We start from the raw sequence: 24,776 nt of genomic DNA on the forward strand, positions 1-24,776 counted from the left end.
TCGACTTTTACTTTTCACTGTTCTCTACTGTCACTTTAATAACCAGCAGAGTGCATGTATGGAGAAATTATTCTCCAGGCTTGCAGACATTCTGCTTCAAATAACATATGGTCCCTATTTGTCACCTTTGTTGAATACAGGTGCATGTCAAAGCATGTTGCCCAAGTCATAGAGGATGATGGTTCTCAGTATAGGGATCCCCAATGTGAGACAGGCTTTCTTTGAGAGATGTAAGCTGTTTGTTAGGCAGGTTCCCTTGATCACTTCTGACACCTTCAGTCGACTCCCATTGTGCATTGATATCCAGATCAGCTCCTGGACAGCAAAGGAGAAGAACAGCAAGTCTCTGACAAGGAACAGCAACAAAGCCCCCATTACAACTTTGTCGTCAAAGCTTTTATAGGGGGACTTGCCTTGACACATGACCTGCTCTGGCTTATTGCTGTTCAGGAGGCTTTGTTGTTTCCAGGGAACTGAGGGCAGCTTGTATGGATCTCCCCTGTGAGGGAGGTTAGGCTGAAAGAAGGTGACTGGCCCAAGGTCACTCACGAGCATCGTGCATAGGGATTTGAACCTGGGTGGCCCCGGTCCTAGTCTAAGCACTGCATCATACTTGCGCCCATGTCCTCTGTCCTTTGGTCTGATCTCAGGGGTGGCGCACTGATCGAATCTATACATGACCTCCCTCAGACTCCTACAAGAATGAGTCCTGGGAACTATTGCTCTGTTCCCAAGCATGGTTGACTCACATTATTTGAAACCAACACAACAGCTTCCTGTAACAGATGACTAAGCTTGCAAATAAGTACAAAGCTTACCATTCTCCCTCTCTTAAATTATTCTGTTCTTTCTACCTGTTTATAACTAACCTCCCCTCCCCCCCCACACACTATGGGTAAAAGGGAAACTGGTGAATGTAGGATCTCTGTTTGCTGGTGGGGAGCCCGAGGCCTGCGGTCAGTCTCAGCCTGGATACTATCCTGGTAGCAAACCAGAGCTTGGTTGTAATTGTGTTTTGGAATTATGGCGCTCTTAAGAAAACTCTATTCAGTGATATCAATGGATGGGAATACCTGGTTGACTTATTAAAATGCAAACCCGTTGTAACAATCAGGCTTTATTTCTAATTATTTCTGTTTGATCCTTTAGGCTGTGACAGTGCGGAATTCCATGGCTAAATCATTGTACAGTGCCCTATTTGATTGGATAGTTTTTAGAATTAATCACGCACTTTTGAATACAAAGGACTTGGAAGAGAGCACCAAGGTAACTTGTGTGTAAAATGTGCATACTTCTCAGCATCGAACATTGTACATGTAGCCAAGTCAAGCCTTTTGGCACAGAGAGGCAAAAAAAGCCTGGCACTTGTAAGAAATCTTTCTCTGAACATTGAATATAGAGAGATTTGCATCAGAATGTGCTGCTGCCGTTATGTTTATTTCCTTTGCTTTTTCAGACTTGCTTGATCTGCCACATGAGAAAGTCCCCCTGGTTTGCTAACTAGCATTGCTTCAGAGGGAAAGACACATGATGCTGCTTTACTCTGAATCAGGCCACTAGTTCATCTAACCTCAGCATTGTCCGTTATACCTGGTTCTCCAATATCTGAGGCAGAGAGTGGTTTCAAAATAAAACAAAAGTCTAGTGTAACCTTAAAAGACTAACAACATTTGTTTTGATATGAGCTTTTATGGGACACAACCTGCTTATTTTTGTTTTATTTTGCTGTGACACACTAAAAGGGCTACCCCTCTGCAGTAATCACAAAGAGATGTTTCCCCACCTGAAATCCTTTAACCGGAGGTGCTGGGATGGGAAATGGGGCTTCCGGCCACAGAGCCTCTGCCCTCCTCACATTCTTTCTTTCCTAGTTCCAAGTATAGCAGTCAATTCTGGGAACTAAGGGCTCCTCTAGACAATACGTTTCTGCATAGACATGCTCTCGTTTTAATGTACTACTCAGCATGTTCACATGACAGCTGTGGTGAACTGCTTCTTTTTAAAAAGGGAGAACTCAAACAGGCTCAAAACACCATCACGAAGGCAGAGAGAGCTCCTGCCTTTCCCCCAAGCCATTGTCCTGAATGAAAATAGCTTGTGTGGGGGTGTTATTTTGCTGATTTTGATGCTTCATGCGGAGATGCAGTTCCCCACAGCTGCTATGTGACTGCACAGTGCTTGTTAAGATGAGTGCATGCCAGTGCAGAAATGTATTGCTAGAGCCATCTTTTTGAGGCCCTGGGTGACGTAGGCCTCCTCTGTGCTGCGATGATTAGTTTCCCGAGTACCATTTGAATGACTGTGATTTTATTCTGTGTGCATGTGGATTGATTCCCCAGATTCATTTGGAAGATTGCTACAATTACTCTCAAATGATATTAAGACTTAAAAGCCCCCAGTGTCCTTACTGCTGAACATTAATGCGTCACCTTTTGTGATTTCACCAATCAGTTTAAGGTTATATGCTTCATGCGCTCCAAGGTTGATGTGTAATATTCAGCACTTAGCAGATTAGAAATAAATTCCCATTGGTCAGGCTCACCGTAGGTCATTGTTTCATGGTTGATGTGATACTCGCCCGAGTAACGTACTGATGACAGTGCCTGCTGTTTGCAGCACTTAATTCTGTATGCCAGTAACATGTTCTGGTTTGGTTTTCTCATAAGATGGTCTTCATGGTATGGCAAAACAGTTCAGTCCTTTCCCAGCTCATGCTTTTATCTAAAGCTTTCAATCTACAGCATGTACCATGACTGGCACACTTCTTGAATTTCTCCTCTTATGTTTTACATCTTGTACATTTTAACACATGTAGACAGAACTTGAGATCTGCCACCTTTTAAAAAATGCCACCCTTTTCCAGGCCACTTGCCAAATCGATTTTTAAGATCTTGATGGACTTGCATCAATAATTTTGTGCCTACCCAGCACATTGATACTGGGAAGGGACTCTGCAGACAACAGCCGAGAAGCCACCCTCTCTAAAATGAGGGAAAGGAAGAGTGCTATACTGTGAACTGTTTCAAAGTGAACTGAAGTGTAATTCAGATAATTTCAAAGAGGATTCAGCCTGAAATGTGTGGCTTACAAGTTAATATTAGTCATTTCTTTAAAAACTGCTTAGTTCAAAGTAAATCCCTGCCACGAGTATGGGGAAATATAGACATTTAATTAGCTGCATTCCTAAAAAGCAACATTGCATGACAACTTCTAGCTGCCACTCATCTTTATTACTTAGGAAGGGAAGAGTGAAACTAAATATGAAGTCTAGTTTGCTAAAATGCTCTGTTTTGACAGACACATGTAATGGCCATAATTCATACCAAAAGACGGGGAAACTTTGAACATTATAAAAAAAAATCAAATCTAAAAATACTAGTGAGCGGAGAGATTAGCCATATAAACTTTTATATGCCTAGCCATTTCTCTGAATATATTTTAAAATAACTTGCTGAAAATTGTTTACAACCTTTCGGCTTAAAGGGGGGGGGGAGTTTATAATAATGTGGGAGCAATATATGGGAACATCAGTTTTATTAAGCTACTTTGAAAAACTATTTTGAGTTAAAAAACAAAATCCAACAGGAAGCTGCTGAATTAGAATTCATATGTAAATTTGACTCAGTCAAACTTGGATTGAATAGAGACTATGAATGGTTATCTCATTACCAAAAGTATCTGCCTTCAGGCATTCTGTTCAGATTCTGCCATGGAGGGGAAGGGTCACACCAAGCCTGGATTGTACATTCCACCTCTTTCATGACTTCTTGTGACTTATTTACATTTACATGAGCCTTACTCCCTGCACCCCCTTCCCCTCACCACCTATATATCTCTGGCCAGTTTATTCATACTCTCCTGCATCTGATGAAGAGAGCTGTGGCTCTTGAAACCTTATGCTACAATAAAGTTGGTTAGTCTTAAAGGTGCTACTGGACTCTTTACTGTTTTGGGCTGGTGCTTTGTTCATATCCTTGTGTAGGTCTTCTGTCCAGAGCTGTTCTTTGCTGGTATAGCCTTAGAAATCCCCTTGCCAACTGACAGATTCTTCTCAACTCTTACAATGCAACTCTGCACGTGTTCCTTAACTGGATATGCTCTAAATTTACACCTGCTATTTTCAGTAAAATCGAAGTAGACCTATAGTGGGGGCTTGCCTTTGAAAGGCAACTTTGTGAAAAACTCTCAGCATTGTCCCAAATAGACTGTATTGTGAGAGGTGTACCCATGATATAAGGCTGCTTGGTATATTTCCTTCTGTTCCAATGTCTTTGGGCCATCTGGCAAATTCAGATATCGGTTTGATATTTGTTTGTTTGGTTATATCTTTCCTTTCTCCCCAGTGATAACCCAAAGTGGCTTATATCATTCTCTCCTCCATTTTTTTCCTTACAACAACCTTGTGAAGTAAGTTAGACTGAGACTGTGTGACTGGCTCAAGATCACCCCACAAGCTTCCATGGCAGAGTCAGCATTTGAACCCGGGTCTCCCAGATCCTAGTCAGACACTCTAACCTCTGTACCGCACTGGTTCTTTCTATTTCACTGTTTCTCTTTTATGTTGCAGACTTTATCCATTGGAGTACTTGATATTTTTGGGTTTGAAGATTATGAAAGTAACAGCTTTGAACAATTTTGCATTAATTTTGCCAACGAACGTTTACAGCATTATTTTAACCAACACATCTTTAAACTGGAGCAAGTAAGTCTGAAAGAATTTTTATATAGTTACTACCTTTTCATTAATTTTTTTTTAATTATAAATGTTTCCCAAATTCAACTTTACTGCATTATATCCATCCCCTAGTACAGCTGTTCTAGTGTATATAGGTTAATAGGTAATTGTGGGTACAATCTGAGGTGTGAGGGATATGCCACAGGTTCAGCACGGGCTGGTTCATGTGTGAAGTTTGTCCAACCCCGAAAGAACTCTTTTGTGTGGGAGGGAGGGGAAAACTTGTACATCCCCATGTCTGGAACCTGTGTGTATGCCCATCTTGCTGCTGTTGTGGGAGTTGAGAAGGCAGATTGCAAACAGCTCTCGCGTGCAGGCTTTCTTGGTTTGTCAGCAGGCGAGCTGATTTTCTGCTCCTGTGTATTTGAAGAGAAAAGCTGAGTGTCTACAAGTGGTGACAGTTGATAGTTTGCTTTGCTTTCTTTGTGAATGCTGCTAAAATGTAACTTGGATAATGAATGTAAACTGTTCCTCCCCTTCTGCCCCTACAACCAGGAGGAGTACAGACTCGAAGGCATCAGCTGGCATAACATTGACTACATAGACAACTCTGGGTGCATAAACCTCATCAGCAAAAAGCCAACCGGGTTGCTTCATTTACTGGACGAAGAAAGCAAGTGAGTATGCTCTCTCCCTGCGCTTGGAGGTATACGTTTTCAATTTATTATGGTGCTTCTGCCATTATTGCAAGCAGTCAAATACGGTTGAGAATTACTGTAGTGATACTGGAAAATAACATTCCAGAGGGGTAGCAAACTCACACAGGAATCTGGTGACACCTTCAAGACCAAAAAAAAATCTTATTTCAGCATGAGCTTTCATGAGTCAGAGCCCACTTCCTCAGAGACATCTGAGGAAGTGAGCTCTGACTCACAAAAGCTCATGCCGAAATAAATGCTGTTGGTCTTTAAGGTGCTACTGGACTCTTGTGTAATTTTGAAAGTAAAATGGCATGCTCTTAGTACTGCTTCCCACATTATATTTTTCTTGCCTTGAAATAAGTAACAGTAACAGAGTGTAAAGGACAGCCTGTATGAAGAATAGCCTGCTTCCAGCTGATCCTGCCTGGTTCCTTTGCAGAGGCTGTGATCTGTCTGTCCTTTCCTTCTGAATTAAGGTGGTCAGCAGAGACAGGGCCTTTTAAGTCATGGCACCTTGACCCTGGAACTCAGCCAAACACAAGAAACTGAGCTTATTGAGCTCTTGCTGCTAGATAGATATATCTGTGTGTCCCCCCATCAATCCTGCCTTCTGTGTTGTTTTTCGACATTGACCTTGCTGCTGTTAGTCTTTTAAAGTATTTTTAATGATGTTGCCTAGTATTTTAGCTGGTCTTTTAAGTAATGTTCTTTTTACTGTTTCGTTGTATTAATTATAGAAGATTGTGAGGCTGTCTTGGTAACTAATTTAACAAAGAGGCCAGATATAAATATTTTAAATAAACAGCATGTCATTATTGTTTGAAATGTGTTGTGTGTTCGCATGAGAGTACATTGGTCAGGCAACCACTGGGCCACTGTTTTGCCCCTGCACCAAACAGCTGTTAGACACCTACTCTTTGTTAATGGGGACAGACAAGAAGAATCAATTTTAGCCCTAAAGACATGGCATTGTCCATAATAAGAATTCTGTGTACAGTGTTGTTGCCTCTCTCAATTTGCTAATTAGCAGGATCAGGACCTGAGTAACTGTCTGTAATTAGAAGTTTCATGCGAGTGAGAGTACTTCACATTTTTAAAAATGATTAATAGTCAATCAAGATGATCAGAGACAAAGCTGTATTTCACAGGCTTTTTATTTCTTTTTCATCCTATTCAGTTTTCCACAAGCAACAAATCAAACGCTGCTAGACAAGTTTAAGCGTCAGCATGAAGGAAACCCTTATATTGAATTTCCAGCTGTGATGGAACCTGCCTTCATCATAAAGCACTACGCTGGGAAAGTTAAATATGGTGTGAAGGTCTGTATGTTATTCATTCTTCCCAATTTATTGTAAAACGCCTTTGGTGTAGTTTTCGAAAACTCAGACTAATGCCTGCTGACCCCCTAGTTGTTCATCAAAATGCTTTATCCCCAAGTTAGGTTTATTGCTTGTAGGACATGGATTTGGGGCCTCTGCTTTAGCGTGGTACGGGTTCTTCTTTTCCTGGGCTGGGCTCAAAACAGATTAATTTAAACCTCATCACTGATTGCCATTGTTTTTCCTTATTATCCTAATTAAAATGGCCAGCTGATGGCTGCTTTTGTCACATTGATTTTAGCAGCACTTTATTGTGTATATACGGTAGCTTGAATGTGTCCTAATTTTTAAATTAACATTGGCCTAGTTCTGCAGTACTGCCCAGCCTGCAGTAGGAAAAGCACGTGGTTGCTCTGTATGTAGAATGCAGGAAGAATATACATGAATGCACATGTTATGTCTTAAGATGGATGGTAGTTTTGTAATTCTTTCATGGAGATGTGAGCACAAACAAGCGTCCTGTTGCAGTCTTGTCATACCACAACCTGATTCTTTCTGTTCCCTCCATCTCTTATTCCTACCTAGTCTTAGCATAGAAAAACACTGAATAAATTCTAATCTAATCTGCAAACTGTTTTTAAAACAAAAATAGTTGAAAGCGATATTAAACCATCTTTGGAGGAGCTCTTACATTCTTACCTGTCCAAGTAACTGGAACATGTAAGCAAGTCTAAAAATACTAAAGAACTGTGATGGTTACATTGATTTAGAAGCGGGACGTTTTCTGCGTTAAAAATAGAACTTTAGGTTTCTAAGGAAACCTGTAGCCGCTAAGAAGCCGTCCAGGCACTGATGTCAGAGTGCACTTCAGACCCTACCCTGATACAAATGCAGTCGCTTGTAATCACAATCTGGTAACTTTACACTGTCTCTCTTATACTTCCCCGCCAGAGTTTTTAATCTAACCTTTCCTACAAAGAGCTCAGAGCAGTAAATGTTCTTTCCCCTTTTTATCCTCACAACAATCCTGTAGAGTACTCTAGGCTGAGAGGGGGCGACCAGCCCAAGATAACCCTTTCAAACTGAGAATTTGACCCGGGCTTCCCTGCTCCCTGTCCACCATGCTTAACATTCTCACCACGCTGGCTAAGTGGCATTTAAATGTTCAGCCAAAGCCTTTTGCCCTTCAGGAAGTCTCCATCCAAGCCTTAATAAAAAGGGGTGGCTGGGGTTATGGATATCATGAGCCTGTGCTGACTGCTGCCTCTCTTCTTCCCATTCTGTAGGACTTTCGGGAGAAAAATACTGATCATATGCGGCCAGACATTGTCGCTCTTTTGAGAAGCAGCAAAAGTGCCTTTATCTGTGGCTTGATAGGGATTGATCCTGTGGCTGTGTTCCGTTGGGCAGTCCTCAGAGCTTTCTTCAGAGCTGTGGTTGCATTTAGGGAAGCTGGAAGGAAGTACATTGAGAAGAAAACTGGTATGAGTATAATGCTGTACCTCTCCCTTCAGATGCAATTTTGTGCTTCCCTTGAATCTGTCACGTGCATGAGCACACTGTGCTTTTCATAGCCTCTGATTTCAGCAGTTCCAGTGTAAGAAATACTCAAAGGTACAGTCAAAAGCATACACAACTATTCTAAAATGTTCTGGAAAGCCTGTGACATGTTAAAGATGGGTGCTTTGATTCAATGACTTTAACAAGAAAAATATCCTATTTTGCAAGATTAGTTCCTCAGGAAGTTTATGGGATTTGTATTGACTTATTAAAAACAATGTTTAAGTACACATGATAGGAATACTTCAGTTTTTTTAGCTGAAATATATTTTTCTATAGCCAAGTCTTAACTGCAAAGAGCATTTTAAACCCTAGTCAGCTGGAACCTATCTTGTGCCTTCATGTGGAACAAGCGTTCATAAAATTAAAGGAGCGCCTTAATGCGTCTTTGAGCATTGAAGGACTTACTTGACTTTTCTTACAAGACTTTTCTGTAGATTAGAGTTCCTAAAAACAAATTAACTAAACTGCATTGTCCTCCCTCCCTCTTCATTTTGGAATGAAAACTCTGAATTCAGTGGTGCAGCTACCTCAGAAAAGAGGCCTAGAATCATTCCTGGCCCTGTAGGGCTCAAAACACAGATGAGGAAAGCCCCGTGCTGCTCGAAAGCACCACTCCTCTCCCCTTTCAGTCTTTCCAAAGCATCGTGCTGTACCTACCCTGGTCATTGTTTGAGGTGGTAAAGCCCATGTCAGCCTAGCCAACTGGGAGAGAGAAGTTTTTGAATGCCCACTCAAATGGGGAAGCCTCTCACCAGTTTTATATGTCCTGCTATTTTCAGTGCATTGAATGCCATGCCAAAGGGGCATGTCAGTATCAGATCTCTAAAACTAGCCAGCAGCAAGCACCTGACATCACTGTTGTGCTTGCAAATGGTAAGATACATGTGTAGACTGGTTTCCCCACAAGGAGAGTCATGCAGACCCCAATGTGGGTGAGAAATGGGGGTTTACTGAGGACGCAGATGTTATCGAAGACATACAGTTGAAGTGTATAAACGTTTATGTACAAGGGAAATGTTTTAAAACCGTTCTTAAGCATTTAATCGATATTAATGCCTCTGTGTAAGTGCCTCCTGGCTGGAGACAAGAAGTGTGTGTGTGTTGGGTGGGATTGGTCACTGGCTAGTAAACTATAGTTCAGAATTTCCAAAATATATCCCTTTATCTTAGTTCCATAAGACTATTCTCTAATCCAGGCAGAACAAGCAGTAGATCCATATTTTAATGGGCTGCTGCCTCCGTGCAAAGTTCACAGCATTGTGTATAGTTTATTTTAGCTAAAGCAATGTTTGCTTTATTTATTTAGAAAAAATATATATACTATATTTTTACTTTTTCAACAAGTAAGCAGTAAGGTAGCTAGTTGTTACTGGGGGGATGTCTTCACTTCCTTCAGAGTTCTAGAAAATTTGTCTGAAAGAAATGTACAACAAATATTCTTTGGAGCGGTTTGCACAGGATAGTTACATGGAGCAGTTACAGCTAAAAAAGAGATTCTTTAAAAAGTTCTCTGGCATTTAATCGCAAGTTATGCAGGATATGCTGGATGATGCATTTTTGTAAGTATACCAGCCAACAGATACTGCACAAATTAGCAATTGCTTACTGAGAGAGCAAAGCTGAACTGATGTTGCATGGTCTGGTCAGTTTCATTATTCATGAGCTCCAGCCTTGCATTGTTCAGGAAACCACAGTTGACAAAAACAAATCATCTTGTGGTACAGGTATTTTAACTTGTCTGTTGACCAGTTGGCAGACCAACAGTTGGGGCTGCTACTCAAATATTACTGCTGTGTTGGGAAAAGCATGCACAAGCAAATGTGTACAGGTGACGGTTTTGCTGTGAGTACATTTGGTGAAAAGTCACAATAGACCATGACTTTCTAGCATTGGTCCAGGTAGCAACCCAGACATGTTCATTCTTCCCTTGTGATGGTATACATATGTAATCTAGAAGTTCTATTAGTGTGGGAAACAATCCTTATTCAAAACGCACTTTTATCTATAATGCATTTAGACCTTTTAAATTTGGTCCTGGTAGATAACATATTGCCTTGTTCTGTGAACAAAGCAACAAACATAGCCTTAAAGATGCTTATTTTCAATGGTCAACTACCACACACAAAAAAACCAGCCTGTGGGTTGTCCCACTGGATTGCAACCTCTCCTGCATTAGAACATGGAAGTGTGAGTATTTCCAAGGCCATGAGATGCTGTTGTTTGAATATGTAAGACAGGTCTGTGTTACCTGATTGCAAAAGCGGGGAGGGGATAGCAACCATTTGCATAGGTAAAAAAGAGTATCTTTGCTCACAAAAAGCGTATGACTCTGAGCTATGCTGCATATATCTCACACACCAAAATAATGGGAGAAAAGCCAATTCCAAGGGGGCAGTCTTCAGTGAAGAAGTAGCAGTGCTTGACCCCCTCCTCTTTTGTTTGCATCCCCCCCCTCAGCTGCATGACCCATTCACAGGGATGGGATGGGTTCTAGTGGCATGTTTGTAAGGGATGAACACTTAACTGGGTTGTTCTTGAGCTGCAGAAGAAAAACACTCTTTCCTTCCCATCTCCACCCCTTCCCTGCTTGAAAATCGTCCCCTTGAAAGCTGCTTTTCCTTAGAAGCAGCAGTTGTATGGCTGTTGTAATGTACGCCCATTATTAAACATGTCCGCAGTCATCAACATAATATATTGTATTTGCTTAGTGGAAAATGCTTCCTGTCTACTGCTAAGGAGGAAATTTTTGAGTGTCTCTCTCGACTCTAATCCTGTTGGTGGCAATTGCCAGGAGGAAAACGGTGAAGCTCTCATACTCTGTCTTAATAGTCGTGGCTGTAAACTGGAGCCTATCTAAGGGCTTGATGGGTGGAACTGTTGAGGTTTTTTAATGTATTTGGGGTTTGCGCCTGATGTAGCTTGAATTTCTGGTACATTGAATATTCCATATGGATGCTTAACAACACTTATCCCAGCAGCACACAACCTGTCATTGAACTGTCTTTACGACGATTGTGTATCTGGTAGTTAACTGTGAGTTTGCAGATCACTTAATGAGCTCATCACTAAGTGCTATGAACATTAAAAAAAAAGAATTCCTTCTTTCAGAAAAAACATTGTGTTGTACTAGTGTACAAGTGAGAAGTATCTCATACCTTGGCCTGGTTGGGTTTGTTAGACCCCATTTTGTTGATTTTTTGTGTGTGTCGGTGGTCTTTGAACAGCAGCAAAATCTGCCTCTTTGCTCTTTGTTAAATGGTTTTGGCTTGAAGTTAATATTGATTTGCACTGTTGTCTCCTGAAGCTTTTTTCATACTTACATTCTGCGCTGTACTGTAATTTACATCTGAGAGCTCTGTTAAAGTAAATGAGATGCAACTGTCTTTTTTTTTTTTTTTGCTGTGCTGCTTTTCTTTTTACTCAGTAGGTGATTAAAATAGCTTTCCTGTTATATTGGCAGGTTATATTCAGATAGAATGCAGATTTCATTCCCTCCCTGAAGATTTTTGTGAGGGTGGAGCAGCCATCTGTACCAAAACCGAATCACTTTCTTATGTAAAAATTGGGCAGATTGAAAGAAGAATGTCAACTTGCTGAGGATGCAAATGCTGATTTTATTTTATTGAATATTTGCAGTCCTCTGATCTGTAAATCGAAGAAGTATAGATCTGGGTCTAAAAATGCCTCCACAATATAATGCACCAACGCTAGTCCATTATAGTATTTATTTATTAATTAAAATATTTATACTCTGCCTTTTCATGTGATTCAAGGTGGCTTTTGTGGCATTACGGTGGTAGACTTCTTGGCGTATACTCTGTTCTAAACATTTGGGTTAGAACCAGGTTACAGAACTAAGCAAATCACCTTTTCTGCTGTGTAAGACCCTCTCTTGGGTATCAAATGTGTTTTTGTGTCTAGGGCTGTGCCTGTGTGTTGTGTTTAGCTCTCCAGCGTTGTTAGCATACTACCTGTTTCTTGTTACATAACTGTTTGTGCTGGTTAGTGACAGTGAAGGCAGCAAGAATGCTTGGATTCGTAATATTAGTTCTCTTGAAGACAAGACATGAAAATGTTACTCTCAAAGAGAGACTGCCCTGTCAAGCACACAAAATATAGCAAGCAGCTCCAAAGGAGCTTTTATTGTTGCTGAATATCAAGATCTAGGTTGCTCTCGTTTCAGAATCTGTTTAGTCATATTCAGCCATTATTTTCCAATCTAAAATTAAGCTCAAATCTTTGTTTGTTGAGGAGCACAAAGACCACCGGTCCTACAGCATCAAAGTGGCTGCATGCCCTGTCAGGTACCTTCCTCACCCTGGTCTCTAGGCAAGAATTAATCCTGCCAAATCTATGTTGCAGTGATTGCCTTGAATGAGGCTTGAATGTCATGGCGGAGGACCTGCCAACACATCTGTATCTTGCAGGATACATTATGTTGCCATCATGCCCTGAACTAATATTACATTGAAAGCATCTGAAAGTGAATAGTTAATGGGGGCAGCGGCTCCCCAAATAAACTTTTCAGATTAAGCCTAATTTGGATAATTAATTCCTGTTGCAGAAGTTCAGATTGCTAGTGCAGAATTCTAGGTCCGCTGATTGATCCTGAAGAATAGACCATTTACAGCATGTGAGAAATTTTCTTTACCTCTCCTGATGGGGCCTTTTCGAATCATGCAAGCCTGGAGCTACCAGGAAGATAATCATTAGAATTACTGAAGACATGGATGATCAGTATTGGATTTAAAGACTGTAGCCATTCATCCATCCAGATGAATTTGCCTCTCTATTCTGGTTTATGTTTTATATTTGTGATGTGGTGAACTGACACATTATGCTAGGTCTTGCATTGAGGCCCATCCCAGCACAACTAGTTAAGATCAAATGTTCTTAAGGACATTATCTATTACTGCATTTGAAATGTATGCTGATGTCAATTAATTGTGTTCTGCTAATCATGAATTAGCATTCATATAAACTGAGGTGATCAGTCCCATTATAAAATATCCAAGGGGATTATAAGGTACACCATGATGCTTTGTAAAATGCCAGAATGTAAATAGCCTATAACAAAACAGTGCACACTGATTTTGCAATACTGTTTGAATGGCATACAGCTTAAGAAAAAGAAAAATGGTCCAGATAATAATCTTTAGGATGGAACTTTCCATACTTGAAGAACTGCTCCCAAGAATCAGAAACTAGTCTTGCAGTGCTTGAATATAAAAGAGTGAACTCATCCCGTCTTGTGTGTGCTCATTAGAAATTCCAGAAACAGCAAAGTTATTGTCCGTAGCCAGGAAGCAAGTATGACTTTTGAAGAATTCTGTGTCAATAGGGCAGTTGTCCGCACTGTTCTGTATTCTTCCTTGGTTTCTGCTTATGTAATCTTTCTCTTCTCTCCATGTTTTTGTTTTTGTTTTGCTTCCCCAAGGGCATGATGATGATGCGGTTTTGAAAAATGTGGATAGTTTTAGCTTTCTCCATCACCCAGTTCACCAGAGGAGCTTAGAGATCCTGCAGAGATGCAAAGAGGAGAAGTACAGTAAGGCGCCATATCCCACCATCTCTCTGACATGACACTCACACAGCAGGAAATGGAAACCAGGAGCATTCTGGGTAGCCCTACGCAGAACCGTCTAAGGCAGATGCTGAAGCCATCTTGAATAATAGCATCTTACAGCACGGGATAGTTTTTAGTCCCTTCCTTCTGGGAATTTCTAGGCAGGATGGGCCTCAAGGTTTGAAACATATGGCCAGGATCGTCTTTCACTGTAATCTTAAAGATATCTTCAGTATTTGATCATACTTACTTTTCATCTCCTTAGTGTCACAGAAGTTTGAGGTTAAGAGCTTTTGGATGCCAGCAGTAGTTAGGCACATAGAAGGATATTGTAATGTGCATTAATGTTCCAGGTGTAGTTAGGATCTTTTTGGAAGTCCCCCCCCTCCCCGTTCTATATAATTACATCTACATATGGAATTATCTTGGAGAAGATTTCCCTCAACTTTTCCAAGACCAATCTGAAGTCTTGTGGTCTCAAAGAACTTTCTCCATAGATGAGGATAGCAGAGATGCACTTGGTCTCCATTTCCTTCGCCTCACTTCTGTTTGTTACATAATGAACTAGCCCTGCATGACAACCAGGCCCGTTTGCCTTTGTTACTAATTATGGCTGGATTCCTGTTATGGGAGGAGAAGGGGTCCAGCAGCATGAAACGTAACACCCTCTGCCCTGAAATGTAGCACATGGTGTTTCAGTGCCATAACTACATTGAGTGCCAGCTGAAGGATGCTAGCTTGTGCATTAAACAGCTTTTGCATATGCAGTAACCATTTCACCTTAACGATCAGGTACATCAGCATTGCGACTCTTCAAACAGGAGCTATCAAGAGTTTTGTTTCCAAAGTTTGCCTGATTCCTTGCAGATAAACATTCCAGCTTTTCAATAAGTTCTAATCATTCAGAAAGTTTAAGCCTTCACGGGCCACGTTTGTACCGTAAAAGCTGCTGAACTGCCACTGATCTTAATAAATAAAATACTTCTGTTGTATATGCTTGAGTATATTCGGGAATTCTATCCCCCACAAAGGCTGGTGCTCTTCTTTGAAGGGGATATGGATGGTAAGTGATCACTTGACAAAATTATGTTTTGGTTTTGAGTTGAGAGAAGAGTTGTATGGGTAGAGCGGACACAGATTTTCCTGAAAACAATGCGTTATATTTAAGGATATTCAATACAGAATTAAGCAGAGAACCTTATAGTAACTCATTCTGAATTCGATTCTGGATGAAACTGCGTAAGAACTGTCCTACTGGATTGCATCACGGGTCCACCTACTCTACCATTTTGTTTCCGCAACCAGCCTGGTGCCTCCAGAAAGCATGCAAGCAGAATTTGAATGCAGTTGCCCCTCCCCTCTTTGGCTACCACAAGCTTTGTAGAGAGGCATACGGCTTCTGTACATGAATATTTAATTTTACTATCATAGCTAATGCTTTAGACATTCCTCATAGCTAGGGCAGTACAACCTCACAGTGATTTTTGGTTACCCTTTTCTCTACCTTGAACAATATGCTTTTTGAGGTGGGGCAAATGGAACATTACATAGTATTTCAAATGCAGCTACGCTACAGATTATATAAAGATCATGATACTGGCTGTTATACTTTTTCAGAGATATAGAATGTTGTCTTGTTTATATTTGCAAAGGATTCGACATGTTCAGTGCATCCCAAGATCTCTCTTTCTAGCTAGTCACATCTAGTTTATTGGAAAAAAGAGTTTGGCACTTCCCCCAGTCTTCATTACTTCAAGCCATAAATGTAGATTGACTATATCTCGTGTGCATTATCTCTTCATAGAATGAATATAGACAACTGTTTACCAAGTGCTAACTTACCATAGTATAAAAGCGAGCTCTTGGTAAGCTGGTTATCTGTTAACGTGTTTGGTAGTAAGCTGTTTCAAGCTATTAGGTAGTAAGCTGTTACAAGCTAACATTTGGTAAATGGTCAGCTGCATTAATCTTTAGCCTGTTTAGGATGTCCTTTATAGAGTGATATTCTCTTCCACCAGAACTATCTCACTGTTCACCACTTAATTCAGGCCATTTATGAGTAAGTTAAGTATCACTACTTCCGGTAGTCCCCGGGGGACTCACATTCCTTACTTTCTTCCATTGTTAAAACTGTGTAAAACTGTGTACCTTCTGTGTATTTTTAACCAATTATTGCTACGTAAGCAGACCTGTCATCTTATTCCTATGACTACTGAATTTCCTGAGGAGTCATCAGGGTTTAAATAGTACAAGAGAAATAATGTAATTTACATGTACCAATTCAGTGTTCTAAAGATGATTGGGTTATTTATTTGGAAATTTATATCCTGCTTTTCTCCTCGATGGGGACCCAATGTGACCTACAACATCATTCCTCCGCTGTAACTTCACAACAACAACCCTGTGAAATAGGTTAGGCTAAGAGAGGGCAACTGGCCAAGATTACCCAGCCAGCTTCCATGGCAGAGTTGGGATTCTAGCCTGGGCCTACCAGATCCTAGTCTGACACTAACCAGATGACAACGTAAATCTGTTATAGCCAAATACAGCAAGAATGCAGACTTTTGAAGCTCATTGCTAGGCTAGAATGTACAGAATCACCTCATCTATTAATGTGTCACTTTGGTAATGGTTCTCTGTCTAAATTTACGATCTGTAGAACTTCAGTTGTTGCAGGCAGCAAGTCCAAGAGCTTTCTGTTCCCTCCATATTGAGAGAGTGTTTTGCCACACATCTGTGTGGTCTGATCCCAAGCCATTGTACTCAGCCTCACGTGCTATTAGCTGAATAGTTTCCTCTGAATGAGTATAAAATGGTGTGTTTCCTTTCAGTAATTCTCCATTATAAAGATAATAAAAGCGATCAGGTCAGTTTGTTCTGCAAACTTGGTGTCAGTGATACCTGTTTGTACCAGACCCAAGGACAGAAGAGTTGCATTTCCACTAGTGCCTTAATTTTTTTTTTATTGTAAACGCCTCAGTGTAGGGACTTTGTTTTTTAATCTGTTAAGTGCCATGTCCAGTGGTGGTGGTATAGAAACAATTGAATAAACTCTTTAACCTACCTTTGCTGATTTTTTTTCTTACCTAAGCATGAAAGCTGTGAAATTTATAGTGTAGTTATATCCTATATGCTTGAATTGATTTTATACCACTTTTAACAGTCATGGCTTCCTCACCAAGAATCTTGTGGATTCTCTGAGGGGACTGAGAATTCTCAGAATAACTGCAGCTCCTGGACTGTAAACCAGTTTAAGATAAAATCACTTCATTCTGCCTTAAAGGAAGTGAAACCTTCTTTAGAAAGTTACATACTAGACTTAATGGACTGTGTGTCCCAGAGGCTGAAGTTCTTTAACTGGCTCATGAAATCCAGTGATATAAAATGAACCTATGCACAGAACAAGGCAGGAGGATGGGTCGGGTCCCAACGAAATTGGCCATTCCCTCTGATTTCACCCCTTCCTGTTGCAGACCACCCTCATATCATTCTCCATCCCTCCAGGAGCAGCATTTGAGCGAGGCCAGTGAACTACAGTGGGAGGGAGGAGGCAGGAAAGTTGTGCTGCGCTGATGGAAAATTTAGTGTGAATCCAACCCTGTATCGTCTGTTTGAATAAACAGAATCTTTTTGGCTTGTCTTTTGTTGGTAAAACTAAGCTTCATGGAGCTGGGCTTTAGGTAGAATAAAATGATAAGACCATGCTATTTACAGCACATCTTGTAGAACAATTAGGATTTATGCCAGGTTAGGAAGGCCTTTCAAATAGACCTGCCACTATTGAGCTGTTAGTAACATCCAGAGAAAGGACCGGCTCCCAATTTTAGCTCGTTGCCCAAACAAGATGCCTCTTAATGTGTATATATACATGGCACACCCTCCTGAAAGGTGGAGTGAAGGTTTCACACTCCTTTAAGCTTTCTTGGCACTAGCGAGACCAAAAAGAGTGCGAAAACTATGCTCCTTCTGGCACCTCTCCCAGAATCCAGTGGGAGATTGCATCAGAGGGACCCTGCTGCAACCTCTGGGGGTGATCTCCTGTTTGTGGTAGGAATTCCTAGTTAAGCCAGACAACTTCAGTCAGCTGACTGCTAGGTTCCATGTCTCAGCAGAACGCTATGCTGAACCCTGACACCATCCCTGTCTGTAGAAAATTTTGCATGGATTTGTAGCATTCGTTCTGCTCCTGTGATCTGTATTGGCTGAGATTTGTTTTAGTAAGATGGGAATAAGCAATTGGCACACAATAAGAAAAGGACTGTTTCCAGGTGAGGAATGTCTAGAATGTTGGTCCTTCTAGCCCAGGACCGTAACTGATAGCTTCTGTCCAAGGCTTTTCCTGGCCTTCCCATTTATCTGGAGATGCTAGGGAGTGAAACAGGAACCTTCTATTATCAAAATTATGTATACAAATCATGCTATGCCACTTAGCTATGAACCCTTACTCGAGTGGAGAATTCCTGGTTGCGGGAGGGAGGGGGAGTAATACTTTTTTTATGTTGATTCTTCATCGTATTTGGATGGTGGAGGATGGCGCTTTTGATGCTAGGCAATCCTGACTGACATTTCTATTTTCCCTATTTTTCATTGCCGTGAAATAAACATGTACCCTTGTTTAAATAATTCAGCGTCATGTGTGGGATTGCAAATTCTCTGTAGCATACCAACAGACTAGTATGTAGCTTTCCTAGCTTAAGTAAAATATATCATATCATTTTCAATCATGGTTCCTCCTTTCTGATCCTTATTATTATTTGTTCCCAGCATGTACCATGTTCAACACACGTTGCAATTTGGCCTTTTTTCATTTACCGCAGTGAATTGCTGTAGCATGAAACAGAGTGCTAAAACTCTTCTTGATATGCTGCCACAGGTATTGCCCGGAAACGTCCAAGAACACCCCTTTCAGATTTGCAGGGAGTTAACACCATCAATGAAAAAGCTCAACGGTAAGTTGGATCATGGGGTAAGTGAAATTGCTGTCTGTCTCTGTCTCTCAATAGATTTTAGTCTCTGGTGTTCTCATTCTCTTGGTCAAAATTTAAACACATGAATTGTGTTCCCACCTTCCAGGGATGCATATGGAGTTGGCTGGAATAGTAGGATGGGTGTCCGGCAGAGCAGACTCTCCAACCATGGCAGCCTCCTTGACAAAGACGGGATATTTGTGAATTCAACCAACAGCAAGCTCCTAGAGAGAGCCCATGGCATTCTCATGTGAGTGCAAACTTGTCCTTGTTCTCAGGAAAAATTAATTGGTAAATACAAGAATAAATATGGCACTGTTCAGGGCAATAGAGGTCCATGTTGATTGTCAGCATTTGCCCCTTAAGGGGCATAGGAACATGTCCTCTGAAGGTTCCCAAGAGGTAAATTGTACCTTAAACTAAATTGTTTTCACTGTTTTAGCATTGATATTTGGTGGTGCATGCACTCCTTGGGAGTAATGTGTAGGTAAGGCAGTAATACCTGTGGAGCTCTATAAAAAGGGATATTTGATATATTTGGAGCATTTAGAGAATTATGTCAGAGAGCTACGATTGTCTAAACTGGGCTTGGAGAAAATCTATGAGCTGTTCCGGGGCTCTTAGCTCTTCTCCCCCCACTCCACCCCACACACGATATGGTTGTTGAACTAGATGGTCTCAGTAAGTAATGGCAAAGCTTTTACTGCAAACATAATGTGGTGGTTAAACTAAAAGCATTCCTTGTGTTGAATAGTACTTTTTTTAGACTCTGTAAAATTGCTCTGGCACACAACATCCATTAGATTCTCCCACATTATACCCACAACTCTTTTACAGACCCAAGCAAAATAATTTGGTGTCTGGTTCAGGCTGCTTAACCCAGCATAAGAATCTAGCCTTAGGTAGATTGTAAAGAAGCTTTTCTACAAGTGGGGTGCTTTGATTAGAGGCCCCTGAAGCTGATTAGCCTTTGCCAATTCAGAATCTTTTACTCATTTTACTTACATATTCTTACAGCATTGGCACATCAGGAAATGTGTCTCTTTTTGCTGACAAGTCGTAGCTGACATATGGTAGCTCTGTAGGGTTTTCAAGGCAAGAGAAGTTCAAAGGTGGTCTGCCTCTGCATAGCAACCCTGGACCTCCTTGGTGGTCTCCCATCCAAGTACTAACCAGGGCTGACCCTGTTTAACTTCTGAGATCTGATGAGATTGGGCAACCCTAAGCTATCCAGGTCAGGGACAGATCCTCTCTCTAGGCCCCATTTAATAAGCACCAATACATTTTGCCTTATATTATCCCATGGTGTGTGTGTGTAAAGTGCCATCAAGTCACAGCCAATTTGTGGCAACCTCTGCTAGTGTTTTCAAAGCAAGAGGCTAACAGAGGTGGCTGGCCATTGCCTGCCTCTGCATAATGACCCTGGTCTTTGGTGGTCTTCCATCCAAGTACTAACCTGTGCAACCCTACTTAGCTTCCAAGATCTGATGTGATCAGGCTAACCTGGGCCATCCAGATTAGGATGTATGATACCATGGCCTAATTTTATTCCAGTACCTAATAGAAGACTGCTAGTTCTCTGCATGTTCTGCTGATCTGTCTGCCTTTCCTTCCCATAAATATTCTTGTCTGGGTTTTAATTCTTCAGCAGTTGTGTTCAGAGAGTTATGTCATGGGAAGTTTGCAGGTGAGCAAAAAGTGTACTGTCCCTGGTGCTTTAATATGAACCTCTGTGACATTTTTTTTATTAGGCGAAACAAGAACTTCAAAGTCAAACCGAACCTTCCAAAGGTGAGAAAATTCAAGTATTTGGTCCCAAAGCTCTGCTGATTTAACTGATTTAAGGTTACTTCTTACAAGAGGATACAGATATGCCATCTTCTGGGCATGGAGTAGAGGTCACTGGAGGTGTGGGGGGGTGGTGGTTGTGAATTTCCTGCACTGCACAGGGGGTTAGACTAGATGACTCGGGATCCTTCCAACTCTATGAGTCTATATCATCACTTTGTAAGGGAAAAATGCAGAAGTGCCTTCTTCATCTATAAATGCACACTAAGCTGTTTTATCATATGTACAAGTGGTGTATTCTTCACAAATGACAATGTATGCTGTTTGCGTACGTTTTTTCCTGACATGGAAGCAATATCCATGCATAAAGTCACATATGGAGCAACTCTTATACGTGTCAGAGTTTGGGGTCGAATCAATCACTGTGCTCTAGTAAGATAAAGTTTATCAAAAGATCTATCAGGCATTAATCTAAAAGGAACAGCAAGTTCATCTCTTAATTTAATGTTGATCGCTTTTGTTGAGGAAGTTTGCAACTGTTATATTAAGTTGTGCATTTAATGCTGTTGCCTCAGTTTGTCTCCCTTTACTGCCTTGGTGTACAAAACAAAACAAGAAGGTAATCATGATTCCTGTTGTCAACTGTGTGAATTGTCAATGCTTGATTGCCACATGTTGCGTGCAGGAAGTGGGGAGAGAATGTGGTTCTTGAGGAGTAATATTCAGGGGCTGTGTATGCTTACTGTTGCCTTTGGACACTATACAGCAAATTCCTTGCATGGACTTACATTCAGATCTGGTTTTCCAGATTAGCATAAGCAAATTTAGCACCTACTGTTTTGTTTCCACAGCACTTACTGGAAGTGAAATCTCTCAAGCACCTAACAAATCTGACGCTGCACGATCGCATCACAAAGTCTCTTCTTCATCTTCACAAAAAGAAGAAGCCACCAAGCATCAGTGCGCAGTTCCAGGTCACTTGCCATTGTTAAGTTTGAGAAATTTAATTTCAGAAAAGAGCTGTATGGAAATTTACCCCAGGAGGTTTAGTGTCAAGGGTAAATGAGGGAGAGAGAAGACGGACCTTCTCAAGCCAGGGCCCGCTTTCTGTTCCCTTTTAAAGAATGCTTACAACAGCCTCAGCTTGGGTAAGAATGTTTGCTGTGGCAATTTCATCCCTATGAAATGGGCTGCCAAAAGTATGAGAGAAGAATCATCCTTTTCACAATTTGGAAAGAAATGCAAGGCAGAGCTCTCTAAGAAGGGCCTTTGGCTGAATGTGGTTTTTAAACTTAATGTTTTCTTTAAAAAGTAATTCTGTATTTCACTTTCTCCTTTAGGCATCACTTACTAAACTGATGGAGACCCTTGGCCAGGCAGAGCCCTATTTCGTCAAGTGCATTCGCTCGAATGCTGATAAGGTAAGAAATCTCAAGTCCATTGCTTCCATTTGGTTTGGATGGAATCCTCTGTTTTGACATGATTCTCTGGTTTGTTATTAGTCCCTTGATCCAGGGAGGATTCCATCCATTTCCTTTCTTCATTTTGGTTCTGTTGGGCTTCCTCCTGCATCTGTGCCTTTGGCCACTGGTAGCCTTGTCCCTGCATGTTTCTACCTGAGAGCCTGCTTGGAAATGTTTCCCTCATAGGAAACAATGGAGAGTGGCTGGGTGCACCTTCTTCAGGGGCCCATAGAACTGGACCTCGGACTCCAGTCTTCCTGAAACTTGGCTTTAGCAAACAGAGCAGATTCCCTGAAAATTTGGTGGAGTTTGCTTGAAAAAGCCCCCCCCCCCCAGCTCCCCCTGGATAGCCGTCAGATAGTTTTTCCCATAGGGAATAATGGAGAATGGCGAGGGGGACCTTCTTTAGGGATCCATAGAATTGGATACTGGGGTCCAGTCTTCTTGAAACTTGGGGGTATTTAGAGGACAGTCATGAATAGGTTTCCTGCAAATTTGGTGGTGTTCTCTTGGAAAATGACTCCCTCCCAGCCCCCAGATTGCCCCCAGATATTTTTCCACATAGGGAATATTGGCTTAATAAATCTAGGACTCTCTGATCTGTCTAAAAGTGACAGTGGGATTAACCTTGCCTTATCACTTCTAGCCCTTTGCATTCAAATATTCCTGAACTGTGGCTAGAAAATTTATTTTTTTGTCATTTATAGCCTGCTTTTTCCACGGGCATTCAAGGTGGATTACACAGTTAAAAACAAGGCAAATAAGGACAGTATTATATAAACAACAAACAATGCAATGACACCAGATTGCAAGGTTAAGACCAGCACACTCCAAACGACATAAAATATACAATGAACAGTGATGTGAACTGTGTAAAACCTCACAAACTCTCTTTACTTATCCCCCCCCCCCTTCTCAGTTTGGAGCTGACTGTGATGGAGCATAGAGTACATGCTGATGGAAACATTACCCAAAGTGTACAAACCGTTGCAAGCTGTAGTTTGAAGCTAACCGTAGTTAATGTTAATTTGCTGTGTATATTATCTTACTGCCAATGCATCGTTTCCAGCTGATGTGATGCCATTTTTCTGCATTGAATTTGCAGTCTAAATCATGTCTAATATACTATGCTTGTTTCAGATTTCTGTAATCTTAGTTCTAGTACATTGTTTATTAGGTCATATCTTACTGACTGCATCAACTCAGACTGTGTAATTGGCCTTGAGTGTCAATGAGAAACGTGGACTATAAGTTTAGTAAATGAATAAATCCAAATATCCAACTGTCTGGCCTTTGGGTCTTTGCCTTTTTCAGCTTCCCCTGAGATTCAACGACAACCTGGTGCTCCGGCAGCTGCGGTACACAGGGATGCTGGAGACGGTGCGCATTCGGCAGTCAGGATACAGCTGCAAATATTCTTTCCAGGTTAGATTAAGTTCCCCTGACAACAAGCTAAACAGCCTGTTGCTAAGCAGGTTGGTTTGTGTGCGGATGCTGTTCTTTGAAGGTCAGTGAGTGCCTCCTCCAAAAAACCATATGGAATGTGTTAATGTTGCAGCGTCACGCAAGTGACAGAGCAAGGCTGCTGCTTCGATCTCAGATTAGTGCTGGAAAGAATATAGAGGTGCAGTGGACACATTTTTTGTGAGCACACTTACCATTTAGCAAAGTTTTGGTTGACTTGGTGATTTGAGAAGCCATTGAAGGAAGACGGGGGGGTGGGGGGGGAACCCTCTTCAGAGATATTTCTGTATTTTTGCTACCCAAGCTTCATGCCTTAATCTCCTGTTCTACTGTTAATTCGGTGTAAAGGGCAGATTCTTTTACTTTTCTGTGCAGCAAAGCATATGGAAAATGTCAAATTGGAATGTCAAATCTATATTTCATTGATCATGCAGCTTCTTTGGAAAAGTGCATTTGGCTCTTGCATTCCAGCATTACATTTTTTCACATACGTTGTGTCAGGTGAGGTGGGGAGAATCTCAGCCCAAAGAAGAAACACTTGAATGTCTCTGCAGAGTCTTTCTGATTAACACTGTTATGTATACCAGAAAGCTATGAATGCACTGGGGAATGAAGCCTGTGGATTCTGGGATATATCAGCGCTTAAGGCTTTATTTGGATGTGTTTCCATAGATACCAGTAACCAACAGCACCTTGCCCAATAAACTGACAAATCTGTGCTTATAACTGTGTGTTGATGATGGGGGTATATCTAATTTTCCAGGACTTTGTCGATCACTTCCATGTTCTTCTCCCACGGGGAATTCAGCCATCAAAGCAAAACATCCAAGACTTCTTCAGGAAAACAAAGATCAGTCTTGAAAATTATCAAGTTGGTAGAACAATGGTAAGTTCCAGGCTGCAGCCGCTGCTTGTTCCCTGACAGAATGTTACGGCTTTTCCTTGAGTGTTCACTCACGATAACACTTCTGTGTATAGCCTGCCGTCATTGAGATGCAATGTCCGTTAGAGCTCAAAAGGAGAAAGTTTCTGCTCTCTTTTGCCTTGCCTTCCTCTATTTGCTTCCACCTATCTGAATAACAATTTCTGCTTTGGGAGGTGATTCACTTAACACAAGTGAGCCCAATTTTCCTCAAAGATTTTGCTTTTCCTTTTCACTACTATTCCTTCAAGTTTTATTGCAGATTGTGTGTTTTTGCCAGTATTACTTTTTAAGTGGACCCCCCCCCCCTCCACCTCCAAAGTCCAAGCCAGTGATGCATCTGTGGGG

The 24,776-nt window shown here is 41.2% G+C and overlaps 1 protein-coding gene across 1 annotated transcript in view; it reads left to right on the forward strand.

The window, feature by feature from the left end:
* MYO9A (myosin IXA) overlaps positions 1 to 24,776 on the forward strand; it is a 136,242-nt gene that overhangs the window by 71,464 nt on the left and 40,002 nt on the right. Inside the window, exons 10-22 of the mRNA XM_055002477.1 lie at positions 1,150 to 1,266; positions 4,568 to 4,702; positions 5,231 to 5,352; positions 6,554 to 6,695; positions 7,982 to 8,177; positions 13,696 to 13,806; positions 18,698 to 18,773; positions 18,898 to 19,041; positions 20,543 to 20,582; positions 21,431 to 21,553; positions 21,920 to 22,000; positions 23,357 to 23,467; positions 24,270 to 24,392. Of these exons, the coding sequence (XP_054858452.1) occupies positions 1,150 to 1,266; positions 4,568 to 4,702; positions 5,231 to 5,352; positions 6,554 to 6,695; positions 7,982 to 8,177; positions 13,696 to 13,806; positions 18,698 to 18,773; positions 18,898 to 19,041; positions 20,543 to 20,582; positions 21,431 to 21,553; positions 21,920 to 22,000; positions 23,357 to 23,467; positions 24,270 to 24,392 (1,521 nt within the window). The remainder of the gene's footprint in view (positions 1 to 1,149; positions 1,267 to 4,567; positions 4,703 to 5,230; positions 5,353 to 6,553; positions 6,696 to 7,981; positions 8,178 to 13,695; positions 13,807 to 18,697; positions 18,774 to 18,897; positions 19,042 to 20,542; positions 20,583 to 21,430; positions 21,554 to 21,919; positions 22,001 to 23,356; positions 23,468 to 24,269; positions 24,393 to 24,776) is intronic.

The sequence above is a fragment of the Eublepharis macularius genome, chromosome 18 (genome assembly GCF_028583425.1).
Source record: "Eublepharis macularius isolate TG4126 chromosome 18, MPM_Emac_v1.0, whole genome shotgun sequence".
Taxonomy (NCBI): domain Eukaryota; kingdom Metazoa; phylum Chordata; class Lepidosauria; order Squamata; family Eublepharidae; genus Eublepharis; species Eublepharis macularius.